General features: G+C 38.4%; 2 protein-coding genes across 4 annotated transcripts in view; one reads left to right on the top strand and one right to left on the bottom strand.

The window, feature by feature from the left end:
* The window catches only part of LOC131306370 (disease resistance protein At4g27190-like), a 29,345-nt gene that overhangs the window by 7,853 nt on the left and 4,751 nt on the right, over positions 1-16,741 (top strand). Inside the window, exons 3-4 of one of the 2 annotated variants that reach the window (XM_058332570.1) lie at positions 1,696-4,751; positions 5,700-6,089. In XM_058332570.1, coding sequence (XP_058188553.1) covers positions 1,711-4,751; positions 5,700-5,748 — 3,090 coding nt within the window. In that variant the 5' untranslated portion in view covers positions 1,696-1,710 and the 3' untranslated portion in view covers positions 5,749-6,089. Of the gene's footprint in view, positions 1-1,695; positions 4,752-5,699; positions 6,090-16,741 lie in introns of those variants that run through there. The other variant, XM_058332571.1, reaches the window with a different exon arrangement.
* Positions 8,100-14,486, bottom strand: LOC131306368 (disease resistance protein At4g27190-like). 2 transcript variants are annotated; one of them, XM_058332568.1, is made up of 4 exons: positions 14,388-14,486; positions 14,126-14,200; positions 9,782-13,058; positions 8,100-8,400 (listed from the first exon to the last, which is right to left on the bottom strand). In XM_058332568.1, exon 3 carries the CDS (start codon positions 13,023-13,025, stop codon positions 9,786-9,788), a length of 3,240 nt encoding a protein of 1,079 aa, XP_058188551.1. In that variant the 5' UTR covers positions 13,026-13,058; positions 14,126-14,200; positions 14,388-14,486; the 3' UTR covers positions 8,100-8,400; positions 9,782-9,785. The 2 variants fall into 2 exon arrangements, with proteins under 2 accessions (XP_058188551.1, XP_058188550.1); XM_058332567.1 differs by having other exon boundaries at positions 9,782-13,042.

The following is a 16,741-nucleotide window of genomic DNA, read 5'->3' as shown; positions in this document are numbered from 1 at the left end:
AACTTTATTTCATATTTATTTACTACTAAAAATAAAGAGTTAAAAGTAATTTTGGAAGTAAAAAATATAAAAAACAAGAATGCTAAAAAAAAGAGTAATTTCGAATTTCTAAAATTAGAGCTAGAGCTTTAGCAGTTGATTGGTGGAGTGGGGTTAAAGTTCTAAAAAAAAAAAGAGGGAGAGAGAGAGAGAGAGAGAGAGAGAGAGAGAGAGAGAGAGAGAGAGAGAGAGAGGTAAAATTTGAAAGTAACAAAAAAGATGGTGGTTAAAGTTATTTTTGTAAATAGTAAAAAATAGAGTTAAAGTAATTTTTGATAAATAGTAAGAAAAAAAAAGAACTTTATTACATATTTATTTACCAATAAAAAAAAAGAGTTAAAAGTAATTTTTGAATGTAAAAAGTAAAAAAAAATAAAAAGTTAACGCCTTCCGTTAGCTCCATCCGTTAAAAATTGACGGAATTGGACGGCAGGGGTTTAATTACTAACGGAATGCTAAGTTTAGGTGTTTTTTTGTTAATAGTGAAAGTTCAGGTGTTTTTTTGCAAGTTGTCAAAAAGTTCAGGGGCTTTTTTGAAATTTTTCCTTATTAAAATACATATATACTTTAAAATTGTTAATTTATCATGAATGCTAAAATTATTTTGGAGTAAATGTGCTTAACTGTAACTCGTAATAACGGTTACAAAAAAAATTGGTGCCCCCGCTATGTCAAATTTCTGGATCCGCCACTGCAAAGGACGTCTATACGGTACCCCTAGCATTTTGGCATTTAGAACCAATTCCTCAAATATAAAGAAAAAACCAAATCAGTTGCTCAAATGATGACTAGAGTCCCGGCACACTCTATTCATGTGCAGATCGATTTTTGACCGCTTATTGTTTGATCGTTAAAATACGAAAAATTCGACTTGCACAAGCTTGCGAGTTCCCGGCCTCTAGTTTGCATTAAATGGGTAGTAGTAATTGACCCCAACATGGAGGTGCTGAATAAACTCACTAAGCAAAAAGTGGAAATTATCCTTGATCACGATCGAGGCATTTAAATATCACTGTAACGAGAACCATAATCCAAACTGTCTATTGATTTTAAATAATTTTTTAAGTGGTCTTGTATAAAATCAACTCAATTGGATATGTGTAACTGAGTGATCTAATTTCTAATTTTCCATTTAGAATTCAGGGTACTTATTATAAATTCTGGATGAAAACTTGGAAGATGGAATCAACCAGTTACACAAATTCAATTGAGCTGATTTGTTGCAATGAAATACCCGAAAAATTATTTTGTAATTAATGAATGATTTGGATTATTCGTATGGGACACAAAAGTAGGCCCCACACGATGTATGTGCAGGATCGGTACTCCTCCTATCGGTACGCCAAGCATTTTGGCATTTAGAACCAATTTCTCAAATATAAGGAAAAAAAACCACGCCAGTTGCTCAAATGATGACTAGAGGCCGGGTAAACGCGATGCGTGTGCAAGTCAATTTTTAGCAACTTATTGTTTGATCGCATTTTAACATGCAAAATTCGACTTACACACGCTTGTGAGTTTCCTAACCTCTAGTTTGTATTATATGGAAAGTAGTATTTGACCCCAACTCTAGTGAATGATCTTAACATGGTAGAGATAAGTGGATTGATCAAATAGCTGTATTCTAAAGAGATTTACCTGGGATGATGGGATCAGGTTCTGAGATTAGCGATGGCAGACGGGATTTTAGCTATAGGGGGATTAGTAGCCTCTGCAGTGTCATCAGCAACGTCAGCAGTGCAGGCTGTGGCCCAAGCAAAGCAAGTGTTCTGGGATCCACCAATGGAGATAGACAATCTCCCCAACAATGTGGAGGAGATTATTGATGATTTAAACGATGAAGTTCGGAAGCTCGGTTCCAAAAGTAAGGACTTTAAGAATAAAATACTAAAAAATAAGACGAAGGCACCGTCGGAAACGTATTTGGAATGGGTCCGCACTGTGGAGGAGATTGACAAACAAGTGAAGGATTTACTAGACGAATACGACAAACAAAGCAAAGAAAAGGAATCTTGGTGGTTTACCTCGTCTCCGGATTTCAGAGAAGATTTTAAAAAGATGTACAAGAAAGTAAAGAGTCTTGGAGAAGAAAGCAATCAAATCAAAGATAAAATGTTTGTTGATCTGCTACCCGAACTTGTTGTGAACAAAGAGGGAAAAAATAACAATTTTGGGATGCGTGGAAAGCAAATTGAGAAGATTCTGGACTTGCTGGAAAGTTCCAAGGCTAAGAAAATAGGTATCCTCGGGACCGTGGGGATTGGGAAAACAACCATGATGCGCAGCTTGAATAACCATGAAAAAGTTACCAAAACTTTTGAAATAGTCATTTGGCTCGATGTATCACAAGAGAGGAGCAGGGAAAATTTGAGCAGGGAGGATCTCCTACAGGCCATTGTGAGAAGACTGGAACTAAGTATAGGAGGTTCTAGCAATGCAGATGAAATTGCCAAAACAATATTAATGGAGTTGCAGGACAAGAATTTCTTGCTACTTTTGGATGATGTCAAGGAATGTTTCAATTTAAAAGATATTGGGATTCCTGAGAACAACAATGGATGCAAGATAGTACTGACTACTAGGTTGCGTCGTGTTTGTCGCTCAATGGTTGACCAGAAAATTAAGGTGACTTTTTTATCAGAAGACGAGGCATGGAAGATGTTTCAAGATGTTCTAAAAAGTCCTGAACTTCTTGAAGATCCAAATATTCGGAAACTTGCAAGGAAAGTATGCAAAGAATGTAGCGGGGTTCCACTGTTGATAAAAAAAGTAGCTAGTACATTCAGATCGAAAGATTCCCTGCGCCATTGGAGTGATGGATTAAATAGTTGGAGGATGTGGCCTGAAAAAGAATGCGAAGGCATTAGGGAAATGTATAATATGTTGAAATTTTGTTATGATGACTTGGATGATGAGCGGCGTCAGAAATGCTTTCTTTATGGTGCATTGTATCCGGAAGGCAATGTGATCAACGTAGATTATTTGTTGGAGTGTTGGGCAGCTGAACATCTCCTTGGCGATGTGGATAGCATAACAAAGGAGTCGCTCGTCTGTGGGCATCTTGTATTGAGTTACCTTAAGTATGTGTCATTACTTGAAGAAGGTGAGAGTGAGAATCATGTTACAATGCACAAATTCATCCGAAACTTGGCATTATATATAGCAGAAGGTGATCCTCATTGTAAATACATGGTGGAAACGAGCAAACGATTAAGAGAGCCCCCAAAAGTGGAATCTTGGATCGGGAAGAATAGAATCTCATTTGGTGACAATAAATTGGAGCAATTACCGGCTTCCCCCGATTGCAGTATACTTTCCACACTCTTCCTACAGAAAAATTCAAGCCTAAAGATAATCCCACAGTATTTCTTTGAGCACATGATAAAACTTCGAGTTTTGGATGTATCTGATACAGGAATCGAGGAGTTGCCTTCATCACTTTCAACCTTGATCGGTCTCAAAGTCCTGTATCTAAATAACTGCAAAAATTTGGTCGAGCTTCCTACTCCCATTGTGGAAGCACTTAAGCTTCTTGAAGCACTTGATATTGTGGGGAGTGGAGTCAATAACATACCTTCCCATATTGAGAAGTTGACCCGGTTAAGGCGATTGCGTGTATCCTTCTCCAAGTCTGGAAATGAAAATTTCACTCAAGAGGTAAATTTCAACTACAAGATCATTTCAAAGCTTTGTCTATTGGAAGAATTGGTCATTGATGTGAAATCACCCGAAATTTGGTCCAATGATGTCGTAGAGAACATCATCAAAGAAGTGGCTACGTTGAAAGAGTTTAGCTCTCTGAAGTTTTGCTTTTCCGATAAGGTTGAAGATGTTATTGAGGTTTTTGGGTCTCAAAATCTTCGAATCCGTGTTCCTGATGCCACAATCCTTCTCAGTTTCATTGAAAGGAGTTCATGGAGAAATGTCCAAGACATCGAAAACTTTGAGTTCTACATTGGTTCCAAAAGGTCAGAACACCCTCAACTCCCCAACTTTGACGAGTTTGAGAAGTATGTGAAGTATTGTGAAGTTGAAGGTAGAAACTTATTGATTCTCGAGGTCCTTGCCGAAGCTACTGCTTTTGAATTAGTCGACAACAAAAACATCAAGCAGCTATCAGACGAAGAACTCGAAAGGATGAACGGTATCCAAAGTTGTCTAATTGAAGGTTGTGATGCAATTGAAACCATCGTGGGTACCTCGGGCAGGGTAGTACTACCAAGCTTAGAGCACTTGTTCATAAAGAATCTACCAATGTTGGAAAGCATTTTGAGGGGCTCACTCCAACCTGGAAGCCTAACCAAATTAACGACTCTAGAACTGACCGGCTGCCAAACTTTGGTCAAGGTTTTTCCTCCCGACACCATCCAAGAACTTCGTGAAATCCAGTGCTTGAAAATTGAGAAGTGCGGTGAAATTGAAGAAATAATTCCAGAATCTGAAGCTCGTGGAACTCTGTTGCCAAAATTGAAGAAAATGATTCTCCTTGACATGGAAAAACTAAGAATCATTTGTGCCTTTAATGAGACGTTGAAGTGGCCATCCTTGGAGAAGCTAGAGATATTCAAGTGTCCAGGTTTGCTGAAATTGCCTTTCAACATATATAATGCAAAAAATCTGGAACGTATCGATGCAGAGCAGGATTGGTGGGGAAAATTGCAGTTGCAGAATGACGAGGACAAAGCACGGCTTCATAAATTATCCAAGCTGAGGTAATATTTCATCTTTAAATGGTCACTGAATTGTTGCTGTTCCAAAAGCAGTTTTTGGGAAGATCTTTCATTAACTTGTTGGATTTCGTAACTTTTTTTTTGAGGAGTCTATTTGTGAAAACTCAAAAAAGGGTGGCTAAATTCAACTTATTTTCATACCAAGTTTTCCCCTCTTCACGGTCAAATGAAGCTCTTTCATTCTGAATTAAAGAGGACTCGAACCTACAACCAATCAGTCTCCTCCCACCACCACCTATATTACTTGGACTTCGGTTTGGTTGTCTTGAGCGGGTATATATCTAAGTTTCAGTTTATGTAATTCTCGTATCAAGGACACTGCAAAATATTTCTCTTCCTTTGTTGATTTCCTTTACTTTCTAGGGTAAATGATGATTTCTAAAAGGTGCCATAATTTTTTTTCCATGTGGTACGGGAGTTTTATACATAGTTTTATGGTATATTCTTTATTCTTTTGGGTGCAACTTTTCTGGTATCCAAAAAAATTTCCTAGTTGAACTTCTGCGACTAGCCACCTCGTCGGCGAACCTTTGATGACTCCTCCACTTTCAGCCACCTCCTCCGGAAACGCCTCTGACAACTGTCTATCTTCCAACCACTACCCCCAATGATCCATTCAACGACTGCCCCACCTCCAACCACCACCTTTAAAAACCCACTGATGACTCCTCCAACCTCCTAAATTTCCTTTCCATAAGCAACAACCCCCTAGCTTGATTCTAAAATAAGTTTTTAAACGTGTGCACCAAGCATATTTATTGCTTTGATTATCAACGGAACAAGGTAAAAATGTGATTACTGATAACAGAAAACTGGAAGCTTTACCAAACCCAGTTTTCCGAAAAATCTTCTTATAGTTTTGAACTAGAACAGACGTCTTTGTGTGTTATCTCAGTCTTCTGCCTAACTCAATCCCTCTTATGTTCATAGATCACGTGATGATCGACTCTGCTCTTCCAAGAAAAGACGGTACTTCTAGTAGCTTTTGACAATTGGCGTCACTGGATCGTTTCTACCCTCACGCTTTTGCCCAAAATAAGTTGAAAGATCTTGGTGGCATGGAGTTTTTTACTTGTTTGGATGTGGTCATAGTATGTGTTGAGTTATTCCTTTGTGCTGTTGTATTTCCTTCTCCGCTACAACAATTTTACATTTATGTGCTTCTAAATTCTAATCAATTTGTATGGTGTACTATGGGATTTCCTTCTCTGCTGCAGCACTTTTACATTTATGTGCTTTGAATGTAGAAGCTCAACTACTGTCTTCTAAACAATTTGTATGTGCTTTTAACATGGTAGCTCAATTACTGCTTATAAACAATTTGTATGGTGTACCCTCCTCAAGCATATTCCTTGTTTTGCTGCTTAGCGATTTCACAGCCGAGCCACTTCTCCTTCTCTGCTGCAGCAATTTTACATGTATGTACTTTTAACAGAGAAGCTCAACTACTGTCTTCTAAACAATTTGTATGTGCTTTTAACATAGTAGCTCAATTACTGCTTCTAAACAATTTGTATGGTATACCCTCCTCAAGTATATTCCTTCTTTTGCTGCTTAGCGATTTTACAGCCGAGCCACTTCCCCTCCTAAGCAGGTTCTTACGCGCGGCTCTAGGAATTTGTTGCAAGGTATCAAAACATATCATTAACTATATTAGCTCTATTAACCAACAATATGTCCGGAGAACCAACAGCACAATTGCACTATGAAAGTTGTTACACGGTCATGGGTAGAACTTAACCCCAAAATCTAACTTATAAAGTGAGGGTGCACTCACGCTTAGCACTTGCAGCGTCCAGGCCGTTGTCTTGGGTAGAACTCAACTCCTAAAGCTAGTTTATGAAGTGAGTGTGCCCTCATGCTTATATACTTCATATTACTTTGGTATCTAGGCGACGTGGGACTTCGCTTCACATTCCCCTTAAACCAGAAAAAAAAAAAAAAACTGCGGCCCCGTTAGCAGAAAATATCATGGTAGCACCAATGGAGAAACTAGAGAACTGCTGCAAAATAAGTGACCAAGTACCCCATTTCATTCCATAATTTAGAAGCAGCCGTAATCCCATCAGCCAAGTAACTGATGTCAAAAACCATCGCACACTATGGAACTTCCCTTGAAACCAAAAAATACTGCTGCCCGTTACAGCAGGAAATATAATGCCAGCACCTGCCCAGAAACCCGAAAACTGCTACAAAACAAGTGACCAAGTACCCCTTCCATTCCATGAATCAGAACTAGCTGCATTCCCCTATAGCAAGGAACTGATGTAAAAAACACTCCCAAACTCGTTCATACCATTCAGTTATTTTAAACCACTGCCTCTCATATTCAGATTCTTCTAACACCCTCCAAACATCTTTTGAAATCCTCTATAGAGAGTTATCATTGATGTTGAACTTCATTTTGATCCACATAGCCATTCTTGTCGTGACCAAATCTACCACTTTATCTTCATCCAGAATTTTTATAGTTAAGCACCACTTCATTTCTAGCCAACCACAAAGACCATAATACAGCATATAAACATGACTCCCAGCAATGTCTTCCCAAATTGAAGAAGCCACTTGAAAACCAAATTTCCAATAGTTGACCAAGGGATGAAGGGCAGATCCTATATGTAATCCACAACAGCATAATCTTGGACCAAATCTTCCACGAGAAATGGAAATGCAGAAGTAAATGATTTGGAGTTTCTATCTCCAAGGAGCAAAAGGGGAATAGAGCTAGTGGTCTATCGTTTATGTACCAAAAATATAATTTATAAAACTGAGAGTCAACTCTTACTCCGTAGAATAGCGATTAATACCGAAATCATGCATGATACTTTAACGCATATTGGGAATGCGCAATGGACTATTTTTACAAAACGTTTTAAAACATGGACATTTCTCCACTTTGTTCCCAAATTTTGGACAGATAGGCAAAATACTCTCGCAAACGTAGAGTGGAAGTATTCACACGAATCACACCAAACCAGAGGGAAATCTTCTGCAGCCCAACTTCTAGCTTGTAAATATTGATCTTCCTATCTGTTTCTCGTATCCACCAATGGAAATCCTTCCACCCAACTACTTCCTCCACTGATAAAATGCTCCCCAATCACCTGATAAATAGTGATAATTGGGGAAATAACCACATTACTGGAAGACAACCGTGGAACCGTAAAACAAATCTGACTTCGTCATCTAATCTCCCGCATCAAAAGACGACAGAAACGACTGCAATCTTCGTCGTCGTTCACTATGGCCCTGACTAATCTCCGCATCTCTTTCTTGTATATCATGAAGCGCCACTTATAAACTTGTGTGAGAAGCATTAGAATAGTACTATTACTCCAGGAAGTAAATTAAATTAAACGGAACATAGATTTGAAAATGGTAAAAGAACAAGAAGTCAACAACAAGAACACAAACAGCACTCAACATAATTGTTATCGCAGACGCATCCACAAGGACCCAGTGATAAAACTTAAAAGCATTACATCCCAATGAGTGCAAAGACACTTTGGAAAACAGCAACTAGTTCATAACTTAATTGACAATTTCTGCTTGAAGATTTACTGATATATTCAGCAGTAGGCCAGCAGCAACAGTTCCTCAGCTTAAGATCTCCATGGCCTTTTCCCAGAATCTGTCACACAAATGGGAAAAAAGAAAAATGCAGATTACATATGCTTCGGAATTAAGAAGATATTTTTTGATCGGCGAAAGTCAGTATTGTTAAAATAATTAGATCAACACGTTGAAAAAGGAGTTGAACTCCTGAACTTCTACCTTGTGGCACCTAAGTGCACATCTGAACGGGTATTGAGAATGCGCGATGGACTATTTTCCCTATTTTTTTGATCGGCGAAAGTCGGTATGGTTTTGGGTGGTCAGACCGGCGTACCCATTTTCTTATTAGCTTTGTACTTTGTATTTTGAGTTAATAAAATTTTTTTTGCTGATCAAAAAAAAAAAAGTGCACACCTGAAGCCGTTGGGCCACAAGCCTCTTGGCGTATCGGAATAGTATTTTGAAAAGAAAGAAAGAAAAATTACTCTCAGAAGATACATCAGTCGTGTGCCATCTTTCTAATTCATGGTGAACCTAAATGTATTAATTAAGCAGTTTGGAATAGTTAAGTAGCCTAATGAGAATAAAAACTGATTATATGGACAAGTATGCTGCAGATATCAAGTACATCGTTGCAGGGAAGGACGCAGAAATTCAAAGTAGAGTGGGCAAACATTAAGTTAAAATTATAACTTAAAGCAATATTAATTACAAAGTTATTTTTCCAAGAACTCTTGGTTGGGCGGGTGTTTCATAGTTCAAAAGGATGTCGAGCGGAAAAGGTTATATAATTACGAAGTTATTGAGGAAAAATTACTATATAATTCTAAGATTATCACACGGCCCCGATCCCGCCCCAAATCCTGACTGATCAATTTGTGGGTACGTCCGTTTCTGTCCAGGGCGATGAATGGGTTTACCTGCTTCGACCCGAATGGTGGAAAATTATTAAACCTAAAAGCAAAATAGGGAAAATAGTTTGTACTAATATAGTATAAGGTGGTATTTTGGTAATAAAATAAAATTACAAGGGTAGAAATTTAATTTTACACAAAAAATCTTCGGAGCAGTTATCGGGTCGGGATATTATCATCGCAAACCCTACCCGACCCCGATTGAGTTCTTTTAATTTTCCGTTGAATCCAGCGCGGCACCCAAAAATTTGGAAGGGTAACCCGTCCCGATCGGATCAGAGTTGGGTCGGACTAGTTGCCTAGCCTGATCGTCCACAGGGTGCTGGACTCGACACTCTCTGCTTAGGTACAAATAAAATACTAGAGAAAACCACAAATGAGTAGTAATAGATTATGTGTGAAGAACGTGTAATATGCGTATTCAGAATTCAGAGAGTGATCAGAACGCAAGATGTGTGAGAATGTTTGGTAAAACCAATGCTTTTTTAGGAGAAGTAATAAAGATCCACGATATCTCTCTAGTGGGTGAAAAGATAAGATTACCTGCCTAATCAGAGTCATAGTCCATCGGCGAGTATGCATCTCTTATGAATTTATTAATGAAATCTTCATCCGTTCTAAGTTGCTCAAAAGCTGGCTGAGTCATTCTGCTCCGTTCGGAATCATGCCACTTTAATGACTCCCACCATTCCTTCTCTCCTACGATCTTGCAGTATTTTGGATATGTTTCCGCGGTATCCAAACTTTTGAGCATCAGACAACTATAAACGAAAAGAATGTCCACTTCTTCACCAAGGCATAGAGGGCCTGAAATGGTAACCAATTGAGGGAGGTCAAGGAGTGCTATCTTCTTCAAGTATCGCAAAAAATGACCTGATTGCACGTTGGCATCTTCTTGAGTCACTATACTGCCAATTTTGGGGCAGTCTTCCACTATAAGCTCTTCCAACCAAAAGAGGTTACCAAGCATGTCTGGCGTGAAAATGGTGGTCAAATTTGGGCAAGTGTGCAATGTCAAGGACCTTAGATTGAATAGTGAATCCTCAGGGATTGAGCCTTGCCAAATGCTCTCTAAGTTCTTCATGTAGTGAATACTCAAGTGGTGTAGCCCTTCGAATATTGGTTTCTTGTCAACACCGGATGGACATTCATAGTCTCCATCTACTATGGTTTGAAGTTCATTACATTCCACAAGCAAGCAACATTCAAGGTTAGCCAAATTTTCATGCCCAAATTCAGACAAGACCTTGACAGTCCAATGCCGGTCCAGGAAAAGCACAGAAGCATGCTTGAGTGCCCCAATAATAGCACTAGGCATGCCTTCACCATTTATATATTTAAACCATTTCTTAAATTTCTTCCCCCATCTATTGAATCTCTCCTCAAGTGCATTTGGTAGACGATATATGATGCGCTGTGGACGATGACCAACTATGAATCTAAAATCAATAAGGTCTTGAAACATGATTTGCTGCAATAATTCAAATGATGGGAGATATAAACTGAGGATTTTCAACTTGTTTGAGCTACTCAGTGCATTTAGTATTGCCTTCAATTCAGTATCCCACCATTCACTATCTGGATTTACCTCGTCATCCCACCACTCACCTTCTGGGGTCACATCAATGCTTAGTTCTTCCAATTGAGGGAATAATGATAACACCTCTGTTGGGATTGCAATGCCTGTCTGCTTTGTTTCTCCGTGGTAGTTTGCATGTCTACAAAGAGATACCTTGAAGCGTCTCAAACTGATTAATTCACCGATTTCCCTGGGCAAATACATGATTTCAGTTCCTTCAAGATCAAAAACCTCAAGTTTTTGGAGTGCTCCAATATGGGGTGGCAGCTCATTGAAAAGTTCGCAACCTCTCAAATAGAACCTCTGAAGTGAAACCAATCTGGAAATAGATGGAGGCAAGGACTTTATTCCTGTATGGGATAAATCTAAACAGACTAGGAGAGGCATGTCTTCAAAAAACAATTCAGGTACTTCTATCAGACTGTAGTTGTTCTGTAACCATAGTTTTCTAAGAGCCGGCCACTTAGGGTTGTCTGGTAGCTCAGATAATTCATTGTCGTGCAACTCAATCACCTTGGTATACTTTTCAACGGTTGGTGTCTTGGTCAATCCAAACCCCCCTCGCCTTATAGAAAGACTAGGCAGATAGGATGTGAAATACTCATTCAGCACAACTTTAGTTTCTTTCCGCATGAAAACATGGTAGCGATCATTCTCTAGCAAGAAGGAACTGATAAGATCCTTCAAAATGCCTTTCCCTTCTGCCTTTGTTTCGACTATGTAACTTGATATCCATTCTGATACCGGTGAATATCCGTCCCATCCCTGTTTCCATCTACTTATGCAATACTGAATGCAATATTTTGTTGTTAGATCCTTCTGATCCCAGACGAGTTCCAACACATGTTTCATGACTTGGCTCGATCCTTCTTCCATTGCAGACGAGTGTGACGATAATTTCTGGAGTGCAAGTTCCCAAACACTGATATCAGTCACATGTTTCAAGGCTCTAGCAAGAAGAATGATGGCAAGTAGGTGGCAATGGCACTCTTTTACTAACTGGATGGCCATTTGTTGGAGAGCTGAAGAAGAATCAACATGTGATCGCCCCACATTCTCACAGAATAGGTCCCACGGTAGCAGATGGTCCTCCATTCTGACCTCCAGATCCACATCCATGATCTTATATACTTCTTGTGATAGAGTCATAAGTACTAAGATTCCATGATGAGGGAGTCTTAAGTCATGTAGATCCATCTGTCCATCGAGGCATTCCACAAGCAGGAAGAAGTTGTGAGGTAGTAACTGATCTAGCGAAAAACTGAAGATTTGATCAATTTGTTGAAGTACGTGAATCTGCTCCGCAATTTTCTGCCTTACCTCTTTATCGCGGTCATGTCCACAGACAGAGATGCGGAGGACAACACTGCAATTCTGTCTCATCTTTGCTATATCCATGACTGCTCTGGCTACTTCCTCCCCTCCGCTCCCTGAAATCCCGATTTTTAGAAATCTTTCTGCCTTAACATACACCGAAACCTGACGAATAGCAGAATTGATGGCCAAAGTCAACAATTCGTCTGGGGCTTCACATGCAGCACTGGTTTTACGCGTTAGCCCAAACTCGCCCCTCTGCCCCATATGTGAACTTAAAAAATATCCTTGAGGTATATAAGCTGCTACACGAACATAATACTTGGCCACTATTTTTTCAGCTGCCTGAAGATTGTGCTCAATCTCTTTCATCAACCTATCTAATTCCTCCAAGTGTTTTCCCTTACTGACCAACCCCCCTAATTCCTCTATGAATTTTACATTATCAACATCTGATACCAAAGCCTGCAATTCTCTGGCGAGTTGGTTCATTTTGGAGAAACATTTGCTTTGAAGACTAAGGTCCCCATAATTCTTGGTAGAATCTGTGATAAGGTATGATAAGACAAGATGGAACAAGTCCTTCATCCTTACCAAAGCCTTAGCTTTTCGTATCAGCCGTGGAGGCTTTCCGAACATCAGAGGTTTTGATTGATGATCTCCAGTCCATGACTTATCTAAGCCTCTGGACAGCTGTACTGCTTCTCTTGCACGGCGTATTCGTGTGCGTGATACCAGGTCAGATGAGTTACCCTTTTCAATAGGATGAGAAGATACGGGGGCATTTCCTTTGGACAGCTCTGGATTTGACTTCAGAGGCTCTATTGTTGCTTGATGAGCTCCAGTCCATGACTCATCATCGGCAGATAAACTGCCTTCCTCATCAGCCTCCATCACAGCTAAGGTTTAAACTGCGATTTGCATGAACTTCATGTGAATGGAAATTGAAATTATTATCATCTCACTAATTGGTTGAGTAAATAAAAGTACAAGTTATAATGCATTTGAGTCAACTTTGTTGTTTTCCTTGTGCAAACATTTTGAGTCTAATTTAATTTTGACTGTCAAGAATTACTAATGCAAAAGATGTTAACACTGCCATTGAGAACGACAAAGATGAAATGGAGGCACCTTCCTCCAAATCATCAAAGCCATCAACAATATCATCAAGCTCCTTATCTGAAATCATACCTACCTCCATCTCAATATATTTTTTAATATTCTCTCTCCCCGCCATAATATTTAACACCAAGAGTAGCGCCTATATCCATAAACTTACGAGCTTGCTTGGTTAAAAGGGAGTTTCTATTGCAGATATCATGAGAAGAAAGAGAAGAAGAGGGAACCTTCTTATATTTCTTTAGCATCTTGGGCTCCTTTAAGCCAAATTCGCAGGGAGATTTCATCTTTCTACTCTCCCTCTCGATTACTAGTTTTATTGTATCACCAAGGATGTTCAAAATCCCAAAACGAACGGGGTTTATTTGTCTTACTATTCTATTTATACTTCAACTTTGCTGTTGGAGAGAGAGATTTCCTCCAAGGAAATGTCATACGAATTTTCTTTTTCCTCATTTGTGTCTGCAATATTCAAAGAGTCTCTTCTAGACCAAGTCATCTTCTCCTTCTGATATGTGAAAGAAACAACATTAATCTGGTGAGAGAGCGAGGTATAATATACTCAAGTAGAATTGCTTGGCTAGGCGCATGCTTGAAAAGGTAGATTAATATCCATAATTGGAAAAAAAAACCCCACAAAAGAGTAAATGGGTTTCAAAAATGAAAAATCCTATCTCTACCTCACTATTTTTTGGAATATTCTTTATCTGTGCATATAGTTTATATCTGGGAGTATATATTAGGTAATTATTTGATTGTAAAACATCAGAACAACAAACACCACAAATTCTCAACAACCCAATTTCTAATAGTAGCTTTGTAGACAAAGAATGGACGATAAAAGAGTACATAGAGCAGAGAGCAAGGGAGATTACCAAGTTAATCTCTCGCGAAGTTGAGAGATGGTGTCGCGGTGGTAGATTGATCATCTCCCCATCTTAGCTCTGAAACTATAGATGAGCAAATAAACACAGAGAAGATAACCAAAAAAATTACCATAATTTCAACTAACAACTAAAATACATAAACTGACATAATTTCTAACCAGAACTCTCACTTATCTCTTAATATAGCACTAGGAGAGAATCTCATGAAAGAGAAGGCATAAAAACTACAGAGTAGTAATAGTTTTTTTACCAAAAGGTTTTTGAGGTTGGCTGCGAAAATATCCTCTCTTGTCTGATTAGCAGAAAAAAGCCGCCCTAATCTGCTTATCGTCTCCTTGCACAGTTGCAGGTCACAGTTACCTGCTGTTACCTAATTTTCTGATCTCTATCCAATCGCCGGGAAATCGACGGAGAAACGATATCATGACTTGCTGGAATGTGGGTGTTAAAAGTGGAGTTTGGTTCCTTGCCGTATTTCAGTACTTCTTTGGAAACAAACAATGAAGTGGATGGATTGTGGAAGAAGACTAACAAAATAGACTTTATTAATCTTCAAAGTAGAAGAACAATCGATTAAGATAATCAAGTGAACAATTACAAGTTATAACTACTCCTACAAAAGAAAAGATAAAAGGCCTATTGTGTGTGTGTGTTCTTACAATGAGACCGAGAAAGGCTATTTATAGAAAAAAAAGATGTGCAGGAAATAACTTCCTAACTTCTTCAATACTCTTTATTCTCCTTTGTTTCCACTTGTCCAAATAACTTCCCACTAACGTCAAATTATGTCGGAGTATGCCAAGTATTCTTCTCAACCACCAAGTGTGTAAGACAATGCCATATGTATTTTCAACCTCCTAGTAAATAGAGATACGCCAAGTGTCCTGCACATGTTATTAAAATACAAATACCAATACTAATAATAATAAAATAGGTTGCATTCCCATAATCGCCACCTTTCGGTCGATCATCGACGGGCGGTGAATATATGGTCCAAACACCCGCGGGGAAAAAAATCCGTAAACCAAATCCTATAAGTTAATTGAATGACGCCAAACCTGGAAACAAAACCAAATCATAACATATCGCGTTAATATTTTTGATAACATATTGCGCTAGTGTACAAGAAATGAGTACCTAATATATAAAATACACGATCAACTAGACTGAAGCAGTGACCAATTACGGTTTTGAAAATGTCGAGGAGATGCTTTCTTGGACAGAGGGGGACGAGGCGCAAGCTTTCTTCCATGACTGGAGAAAGGGAGAGGCAAAGAGTATTGAAATAGACTGATAGGTTTTTTTTTATTTTGAAAATGGAGAGGAGATTGGTTGCAATAGTCTTTTGAATAAAATTGGCGGGTAGGAAGTCACTTTCACGGTGTGGAAATTCTATTGAGACCACCCTAATGTCTCAGTACTCATACCGAACTCAATTTTTTTTTTCAAAAATGGCCAAGTTACCTTTACATTTCTCAATATTGACAAGAGGTTGAGTTCAGAAGGGATGAGAAAGATGAGGGTGTTTCAGGACATTCTTATGTGGTGATAAATGACCAATCAAGTGAAATTTGTCCTAAGAAGAATATGCAACAACTCCAAAAACTTGTGGAATGAGGATGATCGAATAGAAACTTGTCAGGAAATTTCAATCTGGGCTTAGCTCCGGATATAATATTCAGTGAGCTTTGATAAGGTATGCACTAATCTTCTGTTCCCTCACCAATTGCTGCATCGATCGATCGTCGATTACTGTTATTGTTTGTAGCAGTCTACCTAGATCTTATCTTACTACGGCTTCTGATCTGATGCTTTAAGTTTGAATAATTTGTCATATCATCTCCCACCCTTTCCCCATACTTCTACATGGTGCCTTCCGAGTCCCAACAATTTCTTTGCCGCGTGTTTTTTGCTGTTTTATTTAAATTCTTATTATTTGTGTCAAATTTGTACATCATCTTATTCGACTCAACGCGAGGGATACAAAATGAATAAAAATATATGCCGGACTTGAAAAAAGTTGATAAAAGGTGCGAAAAACACCAATTTAGGAAAGACATACTTTTTAGGTTTTTTTCCCGTCGTCTTATATGATTTTTTATAAAAAATTTGGTCTCTATAAGTATATGATTCCTCTCATCAAGACAAACAATATGTAAAAATTATTCAAATCAAGTAAGAATTGAAGGAAAACAACAAGAAAAATTGCGCAATAAAGTCAAAAAAAAAAAATTAGGCCGAATTGAAGGGATTTTAAATATGAGTGCAAGCCAGGGTAAAAGCTTTCATTGACAAACTTAAATTTAAGCATCAGAGCTTCATTCATTCATGGCACAGTAGTAAATTTGAAACGCAAAAAAAAAAAACCTTGTAAAAGTTGATTAAAGATTTGAATCTCTCCTGATTTGAGTAATACTTAACTTCATATAAGTTTGAGGCGAGAGGTTGAGTTAGTTCTGAGGGTTTTCAAATTTGAGTTTAAGCGAAAAAGAGTAATTGCTGGAGATGCTAATTTTACACCTTTTTTTTCTTTCCTTTTTTGTATTTCTCCAAAACCTCAAATTATTTCTTCTTCTTCTTATTGAAACTTTTGCCTGATGGCTA

Source organism: Rhododendron vialii, chromosome 11a (assembly GCF_030253575.1).
Source record: "Rhododendron vialii isolate Sample 1 chromosome 11a, ASM3025357v1".
NCBI classification, from domain to species: Eukaryota; Viridiplantae; Streptophyta; class Magnoliopsida; order Ericales; family Ericaceae; genus Rhododendron; species Rhododendron vialii.
The sequence above is the reverse complement of the archived record's forward strand: the minus strand, read 5'-3'. Positions and strand labels throughout refer to the sequence as shown.

Bases quoted from the DNA above. Each gene is read 5' to 3' on its own strand.
- LOC131306368 (XM_058332568.1), bottom strand. From the start codon at position 13,025: ATGGAGGCTGATGAGGAAGGCAGTTTATCTGCCGATGATGAGTCATGG.